The sequence below is a fragment of the Antechinus flavipes genome, chromosome 2 (genome assembly GCF_016432865.1).
Source record: "Antechinus flavipes isolate AdamAnt ecotype Samford, QLD, Australia chromosome 2, AdamAnt_v2, whole genome shotgun sequence".
NCBI classification, from domain to species: Eukaryota; Metazoa; Chordata; class Mammalia; order Dasyuromorphia; family Dasyuridae; genus Antechinus; species Antechinus flavipes.
Window position 1 is genome coordinate 295,029,596 of NC_067399.1, and position 22,536 is coordinate 295,052,131.

General features: G+C 34.7%; 1 protein-coding gene across 1 annotated transcript in view; it reads left to right on the forward strand.

The window, feature by feature from the left end:
* Positions 1 to 22,536, forward strand: part of UNC79 (unc-79 homolog, NALCN channel complex subunit) — a 325,074-nt gene that overhangs the window by 98,176 nt on the left and 204,362 nt on the right. Inside the window, exons 11-14 of the mRNA XM_051977373.1 lie at positions 3,571 to 3,599; positions 8,824 to 9,062; positions 10,096 to 10,267; positions 16,687 to 16,917. Of these exons, the coding sequence (XP_051833333.1) occupies positions 3,571 to 3,599; positions 8,824 to 9,062; positions 10,096 to 10,267; positions 16,687 to 16,917 (671 nt within the window). The remainder of the gene's footprint in view (positions 1 to 3,570; positions 3,600 to 8,823; positions 9,063 to 10,095; positions 10,268 to 16,686; positions 16,918 to 22,536) is intronic.

Consider the following 22,536-nt stretch of genomic DNA (forward strand, 5'->3'; position numbering starts at 1 on the left):
CTCTGGAGGACCCTTCAGTCTTCTCTTGCTCAGCAGTCCCATCTCCTGTAGTCCTTGAGGTGAAAGTCTGGGCTTGTTTGTTGATTCTGCAGAATCTGCCTGGAGGTGTTTGCTTTGTGTGAGGAACAAAAAGAAGGCCAGTTTGGTCTGCAAAGGCCAGGAGGTGGGTAATGTTTGAAGAGGCCAGAAAAATAGGTAGCATTCAGGTTGGAAAGGGCTTAAAATTACAAATAGAAGAGTTTAATTGAACTTAAAGGCAATTGTAAACCACTAGAATATATGAGAGTAGGGTAATGGCATGTTTAGATTTACTCAACTAAAATACACTTGGGGTGTTTTTTGTAGGATGAATTGGACTGAAGAGAGATTTACTTTGGATTTTTATGTCTTTTTATTAGGATTTTGCCATGTACTAGTCATACATGTTAATGTGGCACAGCCCACTTAAATCTATTATGTATCTTTGAGTCACTTGAAATTTTGATTATTCTGTGACTTGGTATTCTATTAAGCATCATTGGTTAAAAAGATGGCCTTTGCATTATGCTGCTTTCCCAAAATGATATAGTCCTATTTTCTTTTTCTATTTTATTATGGCCCATATTTTCTTATTTCAATGCTTGTTCAAGTTACTATTCATATTGATGGAATATCTCAAGATACTGCACGTCATGATCTTAACAGTACATATTTTTCATCTTTTTCGTTTTTGCCTCTGTGGATTGCTAAATGATCTCCTTTGAAAGGCTGTGGATCTCACTGAATCTTCCCTTTAGTGTTATGCAGCTTGGTGCAATCAGTACCAAATTATTTGAAAAAAATGGAACATTAGGAAAAGGGAATCTTTCTTCTCTTGGACTTTCCAAAGCACATCTTCCATGACAGAAACAATCATCAATGAGTAGTATATGTTTCCTCATTTTATGCCTTACTTGGTATTGATACTCAGACTATTGTTGAATGGAATTCTCTATTTGCTTCTATTATGGAATCTTATATAATTCTAACAAAAACATGGGAAGTTTTTGTTTGGAAAAGAGCTTTTTATTTTGCCAAGCTAATTTTTTTTTTGGTAACAAATAAACATAATAGCATCTTACATTCTCTAAATTTCTTAATGATATCATTATAAAAATGAAACTTGCTATAGGATATCTTCTACAGAAGTCTTTCTGTTTCCTTCTAAATTTTTACTCTGAATAAGAATCAAAATATACCATTCTCACAAAGATTTAATAGAAATGGGAAAGAAGGTATATGGAGGTAGTTGATTTTTTCTTTCTTTTTTTTTTTTTGATTAAAAATACCACCTCTGATCTTTTCCATTTTTTTGGAATACCTTCTTTAAGAATTCTTGCAAAGTATGGGGGGCTATTTTGTGTATTTGTCTGTTTCATGGATCATCATGGACAGCCATCACTTTAGTACCGTTACTTATTACTAGTTTCTCATTAACCATATTACTACCTATCTACTGCTAAATCTTGATTTCAGTTATATGACTTTGTGGTTCTTCTCAGTGATTCATTCCGCAAATAATCCTTTTTTTCCATGCTTGCTTATTGTTTCCTTCTTTGGCTACACAGAGGTTCCAAGGAAAGCCATCTTTAAGTCATCCTTTTAAGTTTCATCTTTGATTCCTAATAGCCACTGGTGGAGCTAAATAGGGATTAGCAATTAGTACCAGTTGCTCAGCTAGAAATCAACGCATCCTTCCTTAAGCAGTCACTAGTAGATATAATCAGCAAATACAGGAACCATTAACCAGAAAAGTTTTCCATATGGACAAATGACTTATGGAATTTTAGGTGCTGCTAATCCTCACACATATACACACACTCCCTTTCCCGAATCTGGTGATTTGTATGTGAGGTGGGTTATCTAAATATATTGGGAGTTGACTTAATGAGGTAAAAAATAAACCTTGAAAAGATATCTCAGAAACCTTTTTCTGCAACCATTGCTATTCCTCTAGTTTTCACCATTGTATTGAAAGTTAGTTTAGGATGGAATAGAACAAGATAGTGTACTGAAAAACTTTATGTTTTTCATAATGATCCTTCACCTATTCCATTATCTAGATATAATTGCTGTTTTAAAGAGAATGTGGTAGAGAAAAATGATTGTTATAATTAGTAAAGAATTCAGGTGCAAAGAAATAAACTGTTTATTTGGCATTGCATAAACAACAGTGGATTCATCAGTGGATGAATCAATTTTCATTTTGATAAGTTGTTGTGATATTCCTTCTCTAGAGTCTTCCCCCAAAGCATTATTATTATTATTATTAATAATATTAAATTACCATGGTTTTGCTAATGGAGTCCAACTTATGACAAAAGGTTGGCCACCAGGTAATGAAACTTGTGGACCACGTCAGATTTTGAAGACTCATAATAGACTTGGTGAGATTGAGATTTTTGTGTTTTTTGTAAATAACAATGATGTGCCTGCAATTGATAAAATGATAGAATTTTTAAGTGATTGAAGTAGAAATGGTGTTAATATATCAATGTAGGCATTTTTATAATTTATAATTTTATAATTATATATTATTATATAAAATATATTATAATATAATATATTATAAATTATATAACATAATTTTATAGTTATAATTTATAATCAAAATTTATCATTTATAAATGTATAAATCTATACCTATATCCATAAAGTCTAAAGCTTTACTGTTATACTTTAAACTAATTTCACACATATATGTACCTAGTAAGCCAGGGACATTTTATTGGCATATTCATTAACTAGAACAGTAATTCTCAAAAATGTGGCCTGAGGAATCTCCAAGATTCTTTTGGAGGATACACAAAATTAAAATTGTTTTCATAATAATGCTGAGAGATAAAATACATTAATATTATATATGCATATCTATATATGTAAAACACTGAAACATAATAAAACTGAAACAATAAATATAGATAGCTATAGATAACCTAGTAAATATAAATAGATATAACCCATACAAATAAAAACTCTTTGGGGGCGATACTCAGTAATTTTTAAGAATCTAAAGGGGTCTTATAACCAAAAAGCAGTTTGAGAACTGCTGAACTAGAGTAATGCTTTAAAAGAAAAAAAAGAATGAAAAAACATTTATTAATCTATACTATATAATAGGCATTTGCTTGCACTTCAATTGTGAACAGATATTTTTGATTTATTTCATTTAAAATTGCTTCAATTTCTTAGTTACAAGAGAATAATATTGTACTACCTACCTCACAGGGTTTTTATGAATTCATTTGAGATAATAAATACAGAAACAAACATAAGGTAAGATGTTATGATAATCATGAAGCTGATGGTTATGATGTATGCCACTAACCACTGATGAAAAATAGTTCTAAGATTACTTTGTGGCCCAATAAGGGACTACTTAGGCTTGAAGATGTAGTCCAAGATGAAGCAGGAATCTATATTGGAGTTAGAAAAATATAGATTTCTGGGGCTAATTCTAGAGGTAATATAATATTATTTTTCTCCCCTGGATGTCCTTGGTGAGGTGGGTTATCTTTCTCTGTTGATGTTTTGTATACCTTCCCCTTACAGCTGAAATATCTGCTATATGTCAGAAAAAGGTAAGACTAAATCATCTGTGTGGTGAGGCATGACTTTTCTGTGTTTGTTTCATAATCTCATTCCATGAACATGTGCCTCATTTCTATGCCATGTCCTCCAAAATGTCTATGTGATCATAATTTGTGAAGGGGGAAAAGTGACTTAGCATGCAAGATTGCTTACTTTTTAGATGGTCAGTTTCCCACCTCTGATCTTGATAATCTATACCATACAGTGTGCTTGATAATAATAGAAATAATTTTATTTTTTATGTAATTTAAACCAAAATGAGAAGGTAAGATATTAGTTTAAAAAAAACCACTTCACCAAAACATCTGAACAATAATAAATGTGGAGCTTAAATTTATTGAAATGATGCATCTTTCATGCTAAAAAGACTTTTATGGTGGTGGGGAGGGATATGTGCCAAAATATAGATGCACAAAATATCCTAATTCTGTTTCTATGCATAGAAGATAGTCATTTATGTCAAGATAAATGATTAAAATGACTTCTTTGCTCCCAAATTCTCTCTTTTTTAGTCTGCCTTCAACCATAAGTTTCTCTACATCTTTTCCATCTTTTTTTTTTTTAATCTAATACTTGGTTGAGTAGAAAAAGAGAACAAGAGAGGCAATATGTTGTAATAGGAAGAATATTAGTCTCTGAGCCAGGAGATCTGTTTCTGATTTTGGTTTTGGCTGTATCACTAACTAGAGGTAGCAGATTGAAAACAGAACCCTAAAGGGAACAGGTAGTATAATGTGTGGTATGTATATATGGTTATAAACCCAGAGTGAGAAAGAAAAAACAATGATGCTAAACAGAAAGGAAACTGGAAGAAAGACATGAAAGTCAGAATTGAAAAAAAAAACTCAAAAGTTGAAAGAATATCTTAGATTTGAGAGAAGTAAATGTCAAAAATAGACATTCTATACTAAAAAGGGAAAAGACAAATGTTTCTATCAAATTAGTATTTCTTTTTGCAAGACATTTAGGGTTAAGTGACTTGCCCAGAGTCATACAGCTAGGAAATGTTGAGTGTCTGAAATCAAATTTGAGTCCTCTTGATTTCAGGGCTTGTGCTCCATCCATTGCATCATCTCGCTGCCCTTCTATCAAACTATTAAGAGAAACAAACACTTTGGGAAATAGTTGTTAGTCTGTCATTAATTATATCACTCCAATGGTTTGAAAACCTGACTCTGGTATGGAAAATTCAAGGATACAAAGCTAAACATGTTGTGTAATAGTCAAAACTTAATTCAAAACTTTGTTTTAATATAATTGTTTCCTATAAACAATATAGTGCCTATACTTAATCTCAGATAATAAATGATTTGTTATCCTTTTTCCCTTTTCAGCACCACTGTTTCATCTTCCTTCCATAAGTACCTTCATGTGCTTATGCCATGTCTTATACCTACAGGCTCCTTTAGCCCTCAGCTACTGCCAAGATTCAAAAGCATTTTATTAAATTAATCCTAAACTAAGAATTTACAATATGTTCCTTGCCAAGGGCATTTACATTTGAATAGGAGTCTCTAGGAAGCCTTTCAGCCTTTTGGAGTGAATTTATCCATATTTAGAGAATTTCAAGTCCTAGCTGGTCGGTAATGGGGGTGTAAATGAAGACCCTCAAGTCACTACTGGTAGGTAAGGAAGTGCTTTCCACACCTACTATTAAGGCCAGATCTTACAATATTTCTTAAAACTATGGAATCTCTTTTAGTCAATATCCAATTTTCACACCCTCTATCTCTGGAATGTATTTATTACCTTCCTTCTACTTGAAGTTTGTAAGCAGTTCTTTAGAAGTGTCTTCTTATCCCTATTTTGTGATATTGACTTTGCAGTGTTCCTGTGGTTCTTATTGCCACATTATATAGGGCCTCCCACAGAGAATTGATGAGAATGCAAATAGCTTGCATGGAGCAGCCAGTCAAGTCAATTAAGGCCACCCCAAAGTGCCACAAAAATTTTGGAAGTGTCCTTGGATACTAAAAGATAAGAGTAGAATGAAAATTTCCTGTTTTGAAGTTGAACAAAAAGATTTTTCTGGTTGCTTTCAAAAGGGGTGAACAGACATACTGTAATGATGCAGACTGTAGCCCCTACATGTCTCATTTCTTATATTTATGTTATATATTCCTATATATTGTAATGCTGAAGAAACTGAGGCAAGATAGAGATTAGAGAGTATTTAATATTTTTTTTGAAAGGGAGAGATTTACTGGGACCAAATGGATCCATGGTTTGGTCCCAGGGCTGAATGAGACTATTGTCTCCCAGAATTCAGCAACAATGTGAGTTCTCAATGACATCTATACATGTGGTTCAGACACAGGGGACACGGGATAGACAGAGTGCTATCTACACAGGGGCAGAGTCAAGGTGCTGAGAGCTGGAACAGGACTATGGATCTGGTACTGACAGAATGGGGGGAGGCATTCTGGTAAGTAGGGAAGGGCTGGGGTTATAATATCTAAGATAGAAGGTCTTTTATCCTTATCTGGATCATCATGATTAGGAGGGAGGGGTGCTATTGCAGGATTGACCAGAACAATTAGGTCACAATTCAGAGAAATGGAGGCAGGACAATATAGGGAAACTGAGGCAGGATAATAAAAAAGAACTCTGGCACAATAATATCATACATTTCTAAAGCAATATATATTATTATCTATGTTATATATAAATGTATACATCTATCTATTTGTCTTCCTATCTATCTATCTACTTCTAAAGCAATCAAGGTAAAAAATCCATTACTTTGACATGATGAATCTCCAGGAACCAAGCTAAGCTTTGGAGAACAGACACAATTCTGGTTCTTACATAGTATTACTGTATTTGCATTGAAAGAAAACTTACATGAATGAATAATAAATATGTATTTACATGTTAATACATGTGAGAGAGAGAATAAATGGATAGAGATGACCTCAGAGTTAGAAAGTGCAGCTTGTAACATCACAGCTTTGCATCAGCAAACAATTCAATTAAATTCTCTAAATAGCTCTTTAGGGCTGCCCACATCAGGTGCTAACCTCCAATAGAAGGTAAAGGGAGGTAGTTCCCTCAATAATATTTATGAAATAAAACCACACTGACTGGTTAAAAAAAAGGTACACACATATGCACATATTTGAACATATATATGTCAATAGAAAAGATACCTATATATATCAATATATACATGAATATATGTACATATATATGCAAATAAACACTCCTGCCTATAAAATACACTTTTAACCACATGTATAAGTGGTTCCCCAATAAAAACTAGCCAATGAGAAATCCATCTTTGGAGCCTGCGCAGATTACTCACAGTATTACACATTTGCCGCTTGAGGACCAGGGTCATGAAGGCGGGGCGTCAGAGATGTGCTGGCCAATTACAGGCTGGAATTGTAGCCACTCTTTGGTATGGCGTTCTGGGCTTTCAGGCAAACTACTCTTCCACTACTAGAATTATTTTTTATTTCATTTATTTATTTATAATTTTATTTATTTGCCTCCTAGAGCAAATTAAAAAACACACAATGGGGTTGCGTGCCCCTTTCATTAAAGGGGGAGGGGGGAAAGAAGGGCACTGCTGCTTTTGGGAGCCTTTCGCAGGCCTGCCCCACCTCTGCTCCTAAGGGCACAGGATAGGTGCCCAAGCCCTCCAATTCGAAGGCTTGGAAGCACAGTGAGGGCCGCTTGCACATGTGTTGAGGTGGGGCTGGATTTATAATCACTCCTACTCCCACCCTCTTCAGCTCTTCAGTAGGCCCGGCTCCACCCTCACCAGAGAAACTGAAGCACGTGGTAAAAATTTTATTCCGGGTGCTGAGCTCATGTTGAGGAGGTGACCCTGGGTCCTCTTGTCAGAGAGGTTTCAGGAAGAGGCTCAGCCTGGGACTTATGTTTGGCACTATGCTGGGCTGGCCTAGAACAGAGACATTTGTCACTAAGAAGGCTGCCCACTAGGGGATAAATGTTTTGTTTTGTTTTGACCCTCAAAACTGATGGAGTAGGGAAGAATTAGGATCTGTATCTGGGCATGGTGAGGAAGCCCCCAGACTGATGAAATCAATCAGTAGGCTGTCTGTGCCAGACCCTGAACCTGCAAAAATAAAAGTGAAGGTTCCTGTTCTCAACGAGCTTATATTTAATAGAGACAACATAGGTATATCTGTAAACACAAAAGGGATACAAGGTGATTCTGCAAGGAGGGCACTAGCTAGAAAGGAAGACCTAGTGTAGAAAGTATTATTGGACTTTTATGAATGTCAAAGAAGGGAAGGACAGCATTCTAGGCTTGGGGGACAGCTAGTGCAAAAGTACAGGTATGGAAAAAGAGTAAGAAGTCCGATTGGACTCCACCATAGAATTCAAGAAATAGTATAATATGCCATAAGACTGGAAAAGTATGTTGAGGCCATTTGTGAAAGGTTTTAATGTTCAAAGGATTTTATTTTTGATTCTAAAGGTAATAAATAGGGAGCTACCAGACCTTATTGTTAAGAGGAGTGACATGGCAAGCCCTGGGCTCTGAGAAAATAATTTTGGCAGCTGTGTGGATTATGGTTTGGAGTGGGGGAAAAAGGAGGCAGGAAGACTAATTAAGAAACTATTGCAGTTTTTTGCTGAAGGTGGAGACAGTTTGTACTGGAGCTGGGGGAGTGGAGGGGTGATTGTGTGAGTGGGAGAGAAGGGGACCTAAGCCAAAGATGTAAAAGATGACAGAAAAGTAAAAATAACAAGATTTAGCTATTTAGATGAATTATAATAAGGAATCAGGGAATAATACTTAAGTTTCATCCAGTGATTAGAGGAATTGTGGAGTTGTCAAGAGAAATAGGGAAGTTCAGAAAAAAGTGTGGGTTTGGGGGAAAAATATTCATGCCTCTTTTTAATATGAGATCTTTGAGGTATGCTTAGAGAGGGCTTTGCAGCATAGTTGATATTTAGATGTTTTGTTTTCTTTAGTTTTTCTTTTAGATATTTAGAGTTGAAACATTTCTCTTTTTGACCTTTTGATTCTATTAGATCAATAGGAAACATTTTGGGTCACTTCATCCTTACTGAAACCTAACTGAGAGAGATCTGTACTTATGGAGAGCCTTGCTTTCAAATGCTGATGTCCATTTTTAAGAATCCTGATGTTTGCCTGGCTCATTAAGTTCCCTTTTGTTCCAATTTTTAAGTAAATTTACATTGGTTATTTAATTTTAAAAATTTCTTTATTTTCAGAACTGCAGTTCTCATGTGAGGAGGGCTGTTGTTACCTGCTTCTCAGCAGGGTGCTGTGGTCGCCATGGAAACAGGCCTGTCCGGTACTGCAAAAGGTGCCATTCAAACCACCATAGTAATGAAGTTGGGTCATCAGGAGCTACAGCAGAGACACATCTGTATCAGACGTCACCTCCTCCCATCAACACACGGGAATGTGGGGCTGAGGAACTTGTGTGTACAGTAGAGGCTGTGATTAGGTAATTAGACTGCAGAGTTGCTGGCCATCACCTTGGGTTACTTCTTATTCATAAATAAAGATGTGTAAACTCTGATGTACCAACTTTTTGCAGTGACGGTGTTTGATGAGATGTATTTCTTTTTTGAGCCTTATGACTGATGGTATTTCTTTGAAAGTGAAAAAAATCTTAAATGTAAATACTTTTCTTCATTTATTTTTTCCCCACTACATATGTCAAAAAATTATGTTGCTCCTCTTTTATGCCTTTTTTAGGGTGTGTGTGTTTGTTCTGTATTTCAACTTTGTCAGCTTATTTTTTTTGAAAATAATCTCCTGTCTTCCCCAATAGTCTTATGTGTATTTACAACATTGATAAACTTAAAGACAGGGAAAGGGGGCCTTGAAATCCTATGGAAGAACTAAGAAATGGAACTGGATTTTTGCTTAGCCTCCATCATTCCAATGGTTGTCTTGTGTGTTTTGAGGGAAGTCACTTTTCTAGTTTTTCAATTTATAAAAAAGAGATGTACAACATAAATGAAGTGAGTTCCCTATCATTGAAAGTGTTGAAATGTGAGGCTAAATGACCATTGTTTAGAATCCTGAGAGATTCATGCTTTACAATATCATATATTCATAGTTAGAAGAGATACTTTAAGTGATTATATCCATTCTCTTCATTTACAGATGAGTATAACAAGGCCTCAAAAGGCCATAGATCCCAGGTTCATAGATACATAGCTGGAAGGGATGACATACTTTTTAGTTAAATCTCCATCATTTGACATCTATAAGGGAACTAGCATCTCCATGGGGGTGTTAAATGACTTACCTAAGGTCCTACAAGTATATATGACAGAGCCAGAATTAGTATTCATATCCTCTGATTCTAAATCCATTGTTTTATATGTTGTGCCAAACTGATCTCTGATGACTAAACCAATACTTATGTTTTTTGGCTATCCTTCCATAATTCTTCACTATCAACCATTTGTTTCCAAACTGTTTGATATGAAAATTCCCTCCCCACCCTTTTTTTTTTTTTTTTACAGCTTGCTGAAGGAAGCTGAGTTTCATGCTGAGCAGAGAGAATATGAACTAAACCGTCGAAGACAAATGGGGCTTTCCTCTTCCCATCATTCCTTGGATAATACTGACTTTGATAACAAAGATGATGATAAACATGACCAACGACTGCTCAGCCAATTTGGAATATGGTTCTTAGTAAGGACATATACCAATATATCTATTTGTGTGTATACTTTTTTTTAAGCCCATTATCTTTCATTGTATTTCTCATTATGAGATTTCACAGATGAGGAAATTTGTTCTTGTGCATTTCTATTTTTATAATGTTGGCTGAGTAATGTAGTAAAATGGAGAGGAAACAATAAGCTTAAGATACTGTTCTGCATGAGAGTTATAATGTACTTCTTGGCACACAACCAAACATTGACATTACCAGGATATGATGTTTTACTTCGGGTTTTAGTACAGTACAGACAGTGGCACAGGACATGACACATGCTTGATAGTTCAGGCCCTAGGGAACTTTTGATAGGTTTGTGGTTATTTTAATGGCTGTTTCTACACATGACCCAATATACGATTCCAGGAAAATTGAAATATTACTTTTGGCTCTGTTAATGAATAATCCAACATCAGTGTGTTTGATTTAGCCTCAACAGTTCAGAACAGCTTGAATGGCCCCAGGGAACTAAACTCATAATTTCTGCTGAAATGGGTATGGTGGGTTTCAAAACTCTAGTGATGATTAGGTCTCATAACTGGGAGAAAGAATACAGACACAGCTTGGATGATCATGGCAACCACAAGTTTTATTGATTGTTAATATTACATTAAGAAGGCTTCATGATATAGTAGGAAAAAAGAGATACCATATCAGAAGATTCTCAGCTTAGCACTTAGTAGGAAAATCACTTCAACCATATGAGTATCAATTTCTTTATTTGTTAAAAGGAAATGATAATATTTGCTGAGGAGTTAGGTGGTGCAGTGGATAAAATGTCAGGCCTGTAGTGAAGAAGACTCATCTTTCTGTGTTCATATCTAGCCCCAGACATTTACTAGTTGTGTAACCCTGAGCAAGTCATTTAACAACCTGATTTTCTTCAGTTCCTCATCTGTCAAGTAAGCTGGAGAAGGCAATGGCAAATCATTCCAGTAACTTTGCCAAGAAAACCTCAAATGGTGTCATAAAGAGTTGGATACAACTGAAAAAACACTATTTGCTATTTCACAAAGTTGTGAAGAACAACACTTTGTAAAACTCAAAGTGCTAGAGATATTTGGACTATTATTGCCACGTTAGTCTAAGATTGTTTAGAGGTGGCCTCTAAACAGAATTGGTTTTGGGGATGGAGTGAGGATAGCTGTGATCCCTAGAATTCCTGGCCTTAAAATATCCTCTTCAGCCTAAATCCAGCTTTATTTAAATAACCAAACATTATTGAAATATTTCATTGCCTGAGCCTAAATGCTTCTCTTAATTGTAATGATCAGGAATAAAAAAGGGACTATGAATATCTCTTATCTTCTTGGAAATAGGAGCCTAATCCTTTTTAAGGCAGTGAAGAATTACCACCCCTCTTTTTTCATGGGAGTAGGAATAGAGTAATACAAAGCTCCAAAATAGAAGGCTAACTACTAAGGACCATAAAGACAATAATCACCAACATATCTAAGATTTATGTGAAATGGCATCCTGTTGTGGAATGTGACATAGTTGTCTATGAATAGTGATCTTCACAGTGACCTGATTTTTTTCTATTTAGTAGTGTTTTCACATCATTCATATTCTTTTTCAATTACTTATTGGAATTTAAAGCTTGATTTTATTATATCCCTTGTATGGGAACAGCAGCCAACATATTCTGACATCATTAGAATGTTCATTGAAGTTGGGAGTAATATTTTCCTGTGGAAAAAGGGGTCCAAATGGACTCAAACTCAATATAAACAAACTTTATTAGACAGGAAAGGGTTAGGGGGTAAGAGAATTTGTAAAAATGAATTTAGTTGTTGGTACTTTACATGTGAGATCTTTGTCCAGTGACCACTGAGTAGATATAGTCTACAAACCAGAGGACAAAAAGAAGCAGCAGCTAAATGTAAAGGGGGAAACTAGGTTCTCTTTGGAGGAGCAGTTAAGAAATTGGCAGAATTGTTTTTGTTGTTATCAAATACAAGAATACACATTATTTCATGGGATACTCAGTTACCTCATATTTCATTAATCATGTTAAGCATTTGCAAAAAAGAACACTCTGAATAAAATCAAGCCTTTCAGTAATCATGTTAAGCATTTGCAAAAAAGAACACCCTGAATAAAATCAAGCCTTATGTAACAATATTAGTTTCAATGCATGAGAAAGTAGAGAAATTCTATAAAGAGCTCAATAAGACTTTCCAAATAAAATCAATGTATATATTAATGTAGATAACTTCAATGCAATGTCAGATAACAGGGTAGATATTATGAGATAACAGTAGAAAATATGTTGGAAAAATATAGTTTGTGAGAAAGAAATATTGACCGAAGGCTGATAATATATACTGAAGTCTCATGCCTACATATCATGAATAGTTCAAGAGATTCATAAAGAAGAGAAAAGAAGAGTTCTGGACATAGTGAACATTGAATAATATCACCTAAAATAAAACAGATTACAATCTACTAGTTAAGTAAGAGTTGGTCATCAATATGGGACTAATTTTCAGATTGTTGTGTGTTTAGTCAGATTATCATCTTAATACTAATTATTACTACTACTACTAATAATGTTCCTTGCATTTTTGCAGTGCTTGAAAGCTTACAAAACCTTTTACATATATTATCTCATTTGAGCAACAATTTTGATCAAAGGTGAAAATAAAAATCAAATTGCAATCACAGAATTTCAGAGTTAGAAAGGAAAGTTCCCAGGTAGAGTACCTCCTACCTGACCTATTTTACCAAGCTGTTGACACCAAAAAGGGAAATAGGTAAAAGAACAAACATCAACATGGAAGATCCCTATTTGCTCAGGAAATTTTATCAATATAAACTAATTGTCAAACTGAATAAAGTAAAATAAATTTACTGAATGAATTAGTGTTCCAACAGAAACACTGGTTTGAAATATAAACTTGTTTGTAAAATCTTAAAAAAGGGGCTAATGTGAGATTATGAGCAATATTACCTCACAAAAAAATGAAAAATAGGAAAAAACAAGTTTAAATATAAAACTAGAAGTACAGACAAAAAGTGGAAAAAGAATCTATGAAAATTTGTGTGATAGACATTTTTTCCATAATGGAGGTACTACATTTGTACTCTCCAAAATAGGAAGAGGCGCAAGATGGGGAATGACTGCGTGTCTCATTGGATAGTATCCTGTTCCTTGAGTCAAAGAAGAAGAGTTCAAATCCAGCTTTTGACACCCACTAGCTCTGTGACTTTGAACAAGTCACTTACTCTCTTTCTGCCTTACTTTCCCCCCCTTTTGTGACTTAGGGATAACAATCACACTCACCTCCATGTGGGGTTCATATGTAAAATGCAAGCTATTATTTTATAAAAGTTGTCTCTAAGGCAGCCAACATAGTTCTGAAGAAATGGGCATTAGGTTTTAAAAGAGAAAAGAAGATATCAAACTCTTTGGGGGAAGGAGGAGGAAATCACAGGTTTTTTTTTTAATGTGTGTGTGTGTGTGTGTGTGTGTGTGTGTGTGTGTGTGTGTATGTGTGTGTATGTGTTTAATGGACCTGTACTTTCTTTGGTATAAGAAACTTCTGATGAGGAAACTTCTTTTACCAATTCAGATCAATACCTGCTTTTCAACTTATATTCTTAAGACTGATGCCTAGGTCACTTTGAAGTTAAGTGACTTTTCAAGAGTACCATAGCCAGTGTATATCATAGGTGGGACTTGAATACAGGTCTTTTTGATTGAGATCATCTCTGTATCCAGAATACCACACTGCCTCTTCAAACGTTAATAGTACTGAAAAAGAGCAATAAAATATCAGTAATTAAGATCTATAAGTCTACTTAACTTCCTCTACAAAACTTTTATAAGAAAGAATACTTGATGAAGGTAGGAGATGGGAATATGAAGATGAAGATAATTAAAATTTTACAGAATTTCATATTTTTATAGTTACTCAATTACTGAAAGGAATGGAGAATGCAAGAGTCTACTCTGTTTATTGTCTGTGGATTATAAATTATGTATTTGATTTGGCTGAGCAAAATGCTGACTTCAAGACTTCTCCAAGAAGATGTATCTTCTGTATATGTTAAGAATCACTAAAAAAATCCTTGAAATATAGAATAATAGAGCAAGCATTTGCTTGATGACTCCATAGTTAGGAATATCAAGTCGAGGGGGAGAGAGAGGAGAAATAGAAAGAGAGATGAGAGAAAGAAGGAGAGAAAAGGAGAAAGAGGGAAAAATATGCTTTCCAAAGAGGCCAAGTAATCTAATCACCTTATTTAAAGATGAGGAAACTATGGCCTTGATTCAAACCAAGTGATTTGCCCAAGGTCATCCAGGTAATGATATACATGAGATTTGAATGGAGATCCTTGCTACAATGCTCTTTTTACTACAACAGTTTAGTTAGAGCTTCTTTGAAGAATTTTGAGGGCAACATGGTCAAAAGTCATATAGGATGAAAATGCATGGATGGAATATGTTATGCATCATTGGACAAAATATCCACAATGATGAGACCACAGATCCTTCCAAGTATGGAAGTATGGAAATATCAATAATCCTCATAATGTCATACAACAATGAATCTTGAAAGATGCATGATTATCAGTGTAACTTGTGTGTTCCTATTTTATGTCTTACTTAACATTACTAAACTTAGCTTCATTGATCAAAGTTTTTTTTTCTGTTGTCTTTTAGTGAATCTATTGTGATTTTATTGTATTCATGGGAGACATTTTGCTAGGGGAGGGTCTTTAAATCAGGCCTTCGTGCTAAATTGAATGCTTTTATAAACTAATAAACAAAAGCATAGGGGGGACTTGTATTGTATGGACATTTCAGTCAGTTGTGTGACTTTAGAATGGTTTTCTGTAGGCTATCTTTGAAAGCCTATCATTTCCCTTCTTATATATTCTTCAAAGATTCTCACAATACTTATTTAAGTTATTCTCATAAAGGCAAAGTAAGTATATGGAGGTTTGGCATTTTTTTGAATTTCTTTTAATAGTAGTAAGAAAGTATTAATTTTTATTATTAAGTAATATATAAGTAAAGAGACTTATACTCACCAAAGGTTTTTACCTTGGCTGTGAAGACTGCATTGCAGAATTCAAGTAGGAGAGGGATTCTCTAGAATGGTAATATTCTTCATAATGTTCCTTATTAAGAATCACATTCTGACTATTTGAAGCCATAGAACATTGCAGAGCTTCTTCAGTGGAATTCAGAATCACTTAGAGGAGGTTTGTTAGCTGAGAACTGCAATAACCTTGTGGGAATATCCTTTGGTTGCCTCAAAGAGAAAAATCTTGTTTTTACACATATTATCTATCTGCTCTTCTCATCCCCTATTCTTCTCCCACCCTCTATCCCCATTCCTTTAAATATATTTAAAAGGAAAACGTTGTAGACAATGAAATATCACAGCTATTATATTCTACATTAGAGTTTTGTACAAGCCAGATTTAGAAAAGTATTATATTCAAATCAGTGTGGCATGTGTCTCAATAATTTGATTTGAAAGTAGACTTCTGCAGTTTGGTATATACTTTGTGCTGTTGGAAGTGGGCCAGGACTATCCACACCAGTGCAGATTGATAGACTGGAGTTGCAGAATGGACACAGTGCATTTAAGGAAGATAATTATTCACCAATATAATGACTGGGATGATTTCTAGATGTGTGAGTAACTTACTCAATAGACCTTTATAAAAGTGATTACTTTATGCGAAGCACTGTGCTGTTCTGTCAGGAATTTTTTTTTCCCCTGAGGCAGTTGGAGTTAAGTGACTCGCCCAGGGTCACACAGCTAGTACCTGTTAAGTGTCTGAGACCAGATTTGAACTCAGGTCCTCCTGACTTCAGGGCTAGTACTCTATCCCTGTGCCACCATGGTCTTCATTAGATTTCCACAAGAGTTTATGACACAAAAAGATTAAGAATCCCTACCTTATAATGACTTGGCCACCCAGGAAGTCTGGATGGGATATGGGAAGTCTTTATGAAGAATGTGGCTAAGTGCCTCGAGCAGAACTTAGTTCCCAAGACCATATTTATAAATGGGAGATATATTGTTGGGTGGACAGTATCTGAGGCAAGGAAGCTTAAATTAGAAGGAGTGGGACCTTTCTCAAAGTCCTTGAGTTGAAAGTGAGTTAATACTAAAGAAGCTTTGTTTGGGATTCTGACAATCTCTTTGTATAATACAGAATGATTTTTTAAAAGACAGATCAAACTTAGAAAGTACTTTGTAAACCTTAAAGCACTATATAAACATGATTTATTATTATTATTGTTAGCTCAGTGCAACTGCCTATTCTAAAAGGATAATCCAAGACATATTTTCCCCTGAATTTAAATGTAATAGTAAATATGTTCTGATTGATTGTATCTGACTTTGGGTTCATGTTTGATGTTTTGCAGGTGAGTCTTTGTACCCCTAGTGAGAATACACCCACTGAAAGCTTAGCCAGGCTGGTTAGCATGGTCTTTCAGTGGTTCCACTCTACAGCTTACATGATGGATGATGAAGTTGGAAGCTTAGTAGAAAAGCTGAAACCTCAGTTTGTCACCAAGTGGTTGAAGACCGTGTGTGATGTTCGCTTTGATGTCATGGTCATGTGCCTGCTTCCCAAACCGATGGAATTTGCCAGGGTAAGAAGGGAGTCACATAATTTGCACTGAATGTGAAAAGAGGATGTGGTTAAAAACCCAAGCCAAAACATTGGAGCTTTTATTATTTCAACAGATGGACATCTCTTTGATTATTTTATACCAGGGAATAATAATAATAATAATAATAATAGATTATATTTACATAATGCTTAAAGGTTTGCAAAGCACTTTATATTTCATCTGAGCTTCATGTTAGTTCTGTGAGGTTACTTCTGTAGCTATTTTTAATCCCATTTTACAAATGAGGAACCTGAGACTCAAGAGTAGTTAAGTGACTTCCTCATGCCTCAAGTGGCAAATAATAAATGCTGGAAATGAAATCTGAACTCAGGTCTTTCCTACTGCCCAATTATTCTGTCCATGAATTTGCAGTGATATACACTGATTCTACTTTAAAACATATTTATGTGGGAGAGAGAAGGGGATAATGTAAGACAGTTCATAAAACTGTTTAAGTTAAACAGGGATGTTGCCTTTTCATTATTGGTTACTTAATCAGATTAGTTGGTAACAAACAGAAAAGATTCCTCAATCCATAGTGCCTAAACTCAAACTTTTTTTTTTAAATGTTATTGAGTCACGCACACATGGGTGGTTATGTCTCTGAGATGAGATATGTATTCTTCAAAATAGAGGGGTATCCAACAAACTCCATGGAATTTAAATGTTGGTTTGGAAAAACATTTTTTAAAAGTACTTCAAAACCAGACACTGTCAATCCATCTTCCTCTCTGCAACTGCAGTGATATAAAGTGTGGATATTGCCAGTTCTCCTAGATTAAAGGAAAAGGTTTTTTTTTCTTGAGCTTGCTGATACAATTTTTCTATGGGTCTTCCATTTTACCTTACAAGATATAAGCCTTTAAATGAAGAGCAAGGTAGCAAAACAAATTTAATCCCTTTCACATGAGAACCTTCTGAATATTTGAAAGTCATAATGTCCTCCATAAGTCTTGTCTTCTCTGGGTAAATATCACCAATTTTTCAACCATTTATTTATTATATGGTATGATTTTTTTAATCCCTTACCATCCTGCTCACTCTCCTTTGGATGTGCTTTTGCATGATTCTGGTTCCCAGAACTGAAGAGAGTCAGAAAATTTTAGAAGTGAAAGGGACCTCATTTGTAATCTAGGCCAGAGGTGTGGGATAAGGTGGGACAAAACTACTGAAAACAGGGGGACTGCCTATTGCTTTTAGTTCTGCATTTTCAGGCCAAGCTGAAAAAGTCAAATCCCTTTCCCATGTGGCAACATATGATTAGGTACATTTCAGCATATATTCCAGGCATCTTTCTTCTCCTCCCCTTCATTTAAGTCAGTTACCTATGCCTTTGGGATCACAGATCCATTGAAGTTTCAAGTATTTATAATCTCATCTTTGAATGTAAGTATTTGAAACAGTTTATAGGCTGAAAAGCAGTGTAAAAAGAAGGTACTTTAAAGATGAAACAGAACACAGACCATCTGTATGAACAAGAAAGAATAGGTTTTTATTTGTTTTTCAAGACTTACTCCATTAACCATTGTAACTTTTGATTTAGGGACTCTTATGACCCAAAGATCCTGCATACATTTTGGAATTTTTTCCTTCATTTAGCTTGGGTAAATCAATCTAGAAAACTTGGGTAAATCATTTAACTAAACTAAGATTGATTCATTATCTATAGAAAATCCCTCTATTTTTAACTGTGTGTTAGATGTACTCCATATATGTGGAAAACACTTTTGGCATATGTCTCCCTGTTTTGGGGATTAAACAAAATTTTCTTTATTATATTTTTCAAAGAATTTTGTACTCTGATTTTTGCTTCTCTAAGGTTTTATAAAGCAGGCTGCCTTTGTTCTAAACTTATAATGACCACACATTTAAAATCAGCTGGAGTCAGGAATTCAGGTTAAGGGAAAAATCTTCAGTCTTTATTGAAGTGAAGAGGTGAATAAGGATTGCGATAGCAATATGGGCAGCTGTGACAGGAAGCCAGCTAACAGAAAGAGATCTGAACTGAAAGAGCCCTCGCAGTGGCAAAATGCAAGCAGTCTCTCCTTCCCCTTCCTTTTCCACTCCCCTGCCTCCACTCACCAAGCACATCATTTCCTATACAACACATTAGGACTTGCACAAAGAGTGGGTGGGGCCATTCTTTCTCCAAGCTTATATATTAATAGAGTATGGTCCAATTGCTATTTAGCCTCACGTACTTGGGACCTCAGTGCATCAACTCAAGCCTCAGCCCATTACATAAACTTGCCTCCACTTCTTGCTAATATTCCCATCCTGTCTTTTTCTCGAAACTTCCTTATCCCATTCTGGAAACTTCCATACCTAATCCTTATACATCTAGGGCTTTATTAACTAAATCCTATTTTCTTCATTCCTTTGACTTCAAAGATAGGGAACCAATTAATCAGACTAATCTGAGAGAGAAGTTGCATTTTCCTTATAATTCTTGCTTGGTCTGTCAGCTTCATAGAACCTGTTTCAAAGATGAATACTGACCCTCTGAAGGACAATTGCTAATCCTTATCTCTTATGCAGATCTTGACCTACTATTTAAGAGACTATAGTAGTGACTTATTTCTAAGTTAAGTCCTTTTCCCTCTGGCAGATGAGATTTTTTGGCATTCTTTGCTATGAAATCCTCTTCTTTTGTTCCTATTCACTTATGCCTTTGTTTTTTGGTGTCTTCTTTCTTACTTTTTTGCTTTTTTCTTTGTATGAGTTAAAATGTTCCCTAATAAAGGCCCACTACCTTATGTATTACTGGACTATCTGACTTTTTCATAAAATTCTTGTCTGCAGCCTTAATAAGGACAGTCTTTAAAATAGTATTTTGAGCCTCAGAATTTAATATGTTTTTGTAGTCAAACAAAAAGCAACAATAATAAATACTTTTTAGTGAATTGTGGAGCATAAAGATATAGCATGCTGCATAATATTGCTTGCAGACATTTGTCTGTTCTCTTGTCATATTTTGATCAAAGATACTTTTGATAAGTTTGTAGATTATTCTCATAAAATTTGGACATGTGGATTATAAGTTATTTATATTCTTTTTGTCAACTTTTTTGGATAATATTGTTGGGGATTTTTTTACTCAAATATTTAATGTCCTTTCTTTTCTCATATCTCTTGAGATTAAGTTGCCAAGTGCCAGCAAATCAATGTCAGTTCTCATATGGACCTCCTCTGTGTGTACGTAGTCCTGTCTAACTGAACTTTTTTTTTTCTTTAGTGATATTTCTATTAACTCATGTAATGGAGACTGTAATGTTAGAGTGCAACTGTAGTGGTTCCACTATCACTGATGGAGAATGGTGCTAGCTCTATAAATCTTTACAGATATTTCTATATCTTTGTCTTCTCATTGTCATTTTAGTTTCATTCTTAAATGCTGTCTACATAAAAGCTGAAATTTAATATAATGGAAGTCTTCCAGTTTTTGGCATTCTTTAACTATGCTCATGTGTTTTTTATTTATTGTTCCTTTTGGAAAGCTTCCCTGGTGAAGCATTGCTGTGCTGTGTCTCAGAAAGATAAGCAGAAGGTGGATACATGGCCAAAAAGAACTTAGGCTATAATTGCATCACAAGTTCTTAAGGAAATGTGTGAAAAATATTACTATCATTATGTCTAGGACCATGTTTGCAAGATGCCTCAAATTTCTATCAGTTCACTGAAAATCTAAGCATTTATCTTAATTATACCAAATGATCATTTTGAAGCCTTTAAAGAAAAAAGATAAATCCTAAATTCAATAAATAATTTACCATTTTTTCCTTCCTGCAATTGGCAATGAGTATCTAGCATTTGGTATTTAGCCACAAAATCTAAATAGTGTCAAAATCAATGTCAAAAATAATTTACTTCCAGTGTAAAGACTGATTATTTGTTTATATTAAATTAAAGTATTAAGCCTTCTTCAAAACCCTAGAAGTATATTTCCTCTTAATCTTTTACTTTACTTCAAGTTCTGAGGTTCAGCCAATACTTCATCTGCTGGTGCTTATAATGAAAGCATAGAACCTGATTTAAGCGAGTAACAGAAGAATAAACTGAACTTGATTCAACAGTTTGCCACTTGTTCTGTTTTGATTCTGCCAGACAAAGTCTGTCTTTAGTCAAAAAGTATACCATTTATATCAACTATTTTTTTATACTCAGGAATGGAACCAAATGAAGTGCTAGAATCTCCCCACTCCTGCATTTTAAAATTTTGTTAAAAAAATCTTTATTGTTATTTTTTGTTTTTATGTTGCTTTCATTTCCAAATATCCTCTTTCTCTCTACTCTGTAAGTTTAAAACAAGGAATAAAAGAAAAAAAATTAACAGATATATCAGTTAAGCCTGACACTGTATATGAATACTGATTCATATTCTCCTACCTATGTTCTTTTGGGACAAACTTGCTCATTAAAATTACAGTACTCAATTTCTTTTTTTCTTTTCATTTGTTCTTTTCATTCAGAAGTGAGCAGAAACATAAAACAATATATACAATGTCTTTTTGTAGACATTGTATATATTGTTTTATGTTTCTGCTCACTTCTGAATTAGTACAGAATGTGTGAATGCTTATGGTCAACACAAAATCCAGTCAGTAGACCCAAAAGATAAGAAGAGCTTGTTGTGAAACATCCAAATTATATATTTGAGTGAAATGGGACCGGCAAATGGAGGCCAGCTTGCTGAAGTTGAAGCTAGATGTTTGTTTTCTGGAGTGGATGGAATGATGGGGAACTCTGTGAAGCTGGCATAGGTTTTTCAATCAAAACTAATCTAGTCAAAAAGTGTTTACACCTTTCAAAAGGAGTAAATGACAGGTTCAAGGCAACATGATTGCCATGTGCCAGAAAGTGGCCACACCCACCATAATCATTGTGTATTCTTCCACCATGACAAATTCTGATGAGATAAAAGAAAAATCTGACTCTAGAAAGCCTTATTATCAGTGTACAAAAGAAAACAAGCTTGTAATTTTGGGTTACTTTAATGCCAGAAGAGGGATGGATTATCAGACACAGCAGGTAGTACTTGGAAGTAATGGAATCAAAAATAGTCACTTAATACTGAAGATGTGTGCATTTTATGACCTTTTTATCATGAACACTGTTTTACTTTTACCTGAATACAATAAAACTTTATGGATTCATCCTTGCAACAAATAGGCGTTTAATAGACTATATTATTGTAAGGAAAAGAGATAGTAGTTGAGAGTGACAAAGGTGATGTCTGGCACAGAGTGCTGGACTAATCATAGACTTATCTTTTCAAAGCTAAACATTCATATTCAACAAAACCAGCAACCTCAAGGCAAATGATTACCAGAAGACTAATTGCAGCATATTAAAGTGCTTCTCCCTATGTGAACAGTTTGTTGCTAACTTGGAGAGAAAGCTGAACTAGTACATGATTGGTAACAGTGGACCAGAAAAGGAGTGGGTAACTTTTAGAGATTTGGATCTGGGTCAGAACACTTGCAAACATCAAAACTGGTTAATGAAAATGATGAGAAAATTCAAAACCAGCTGAATGAAAAACAAGAACTCCACAAGATTTACCAACAGGATAGTTTGTTTCTAATAAGGCCATGTTTA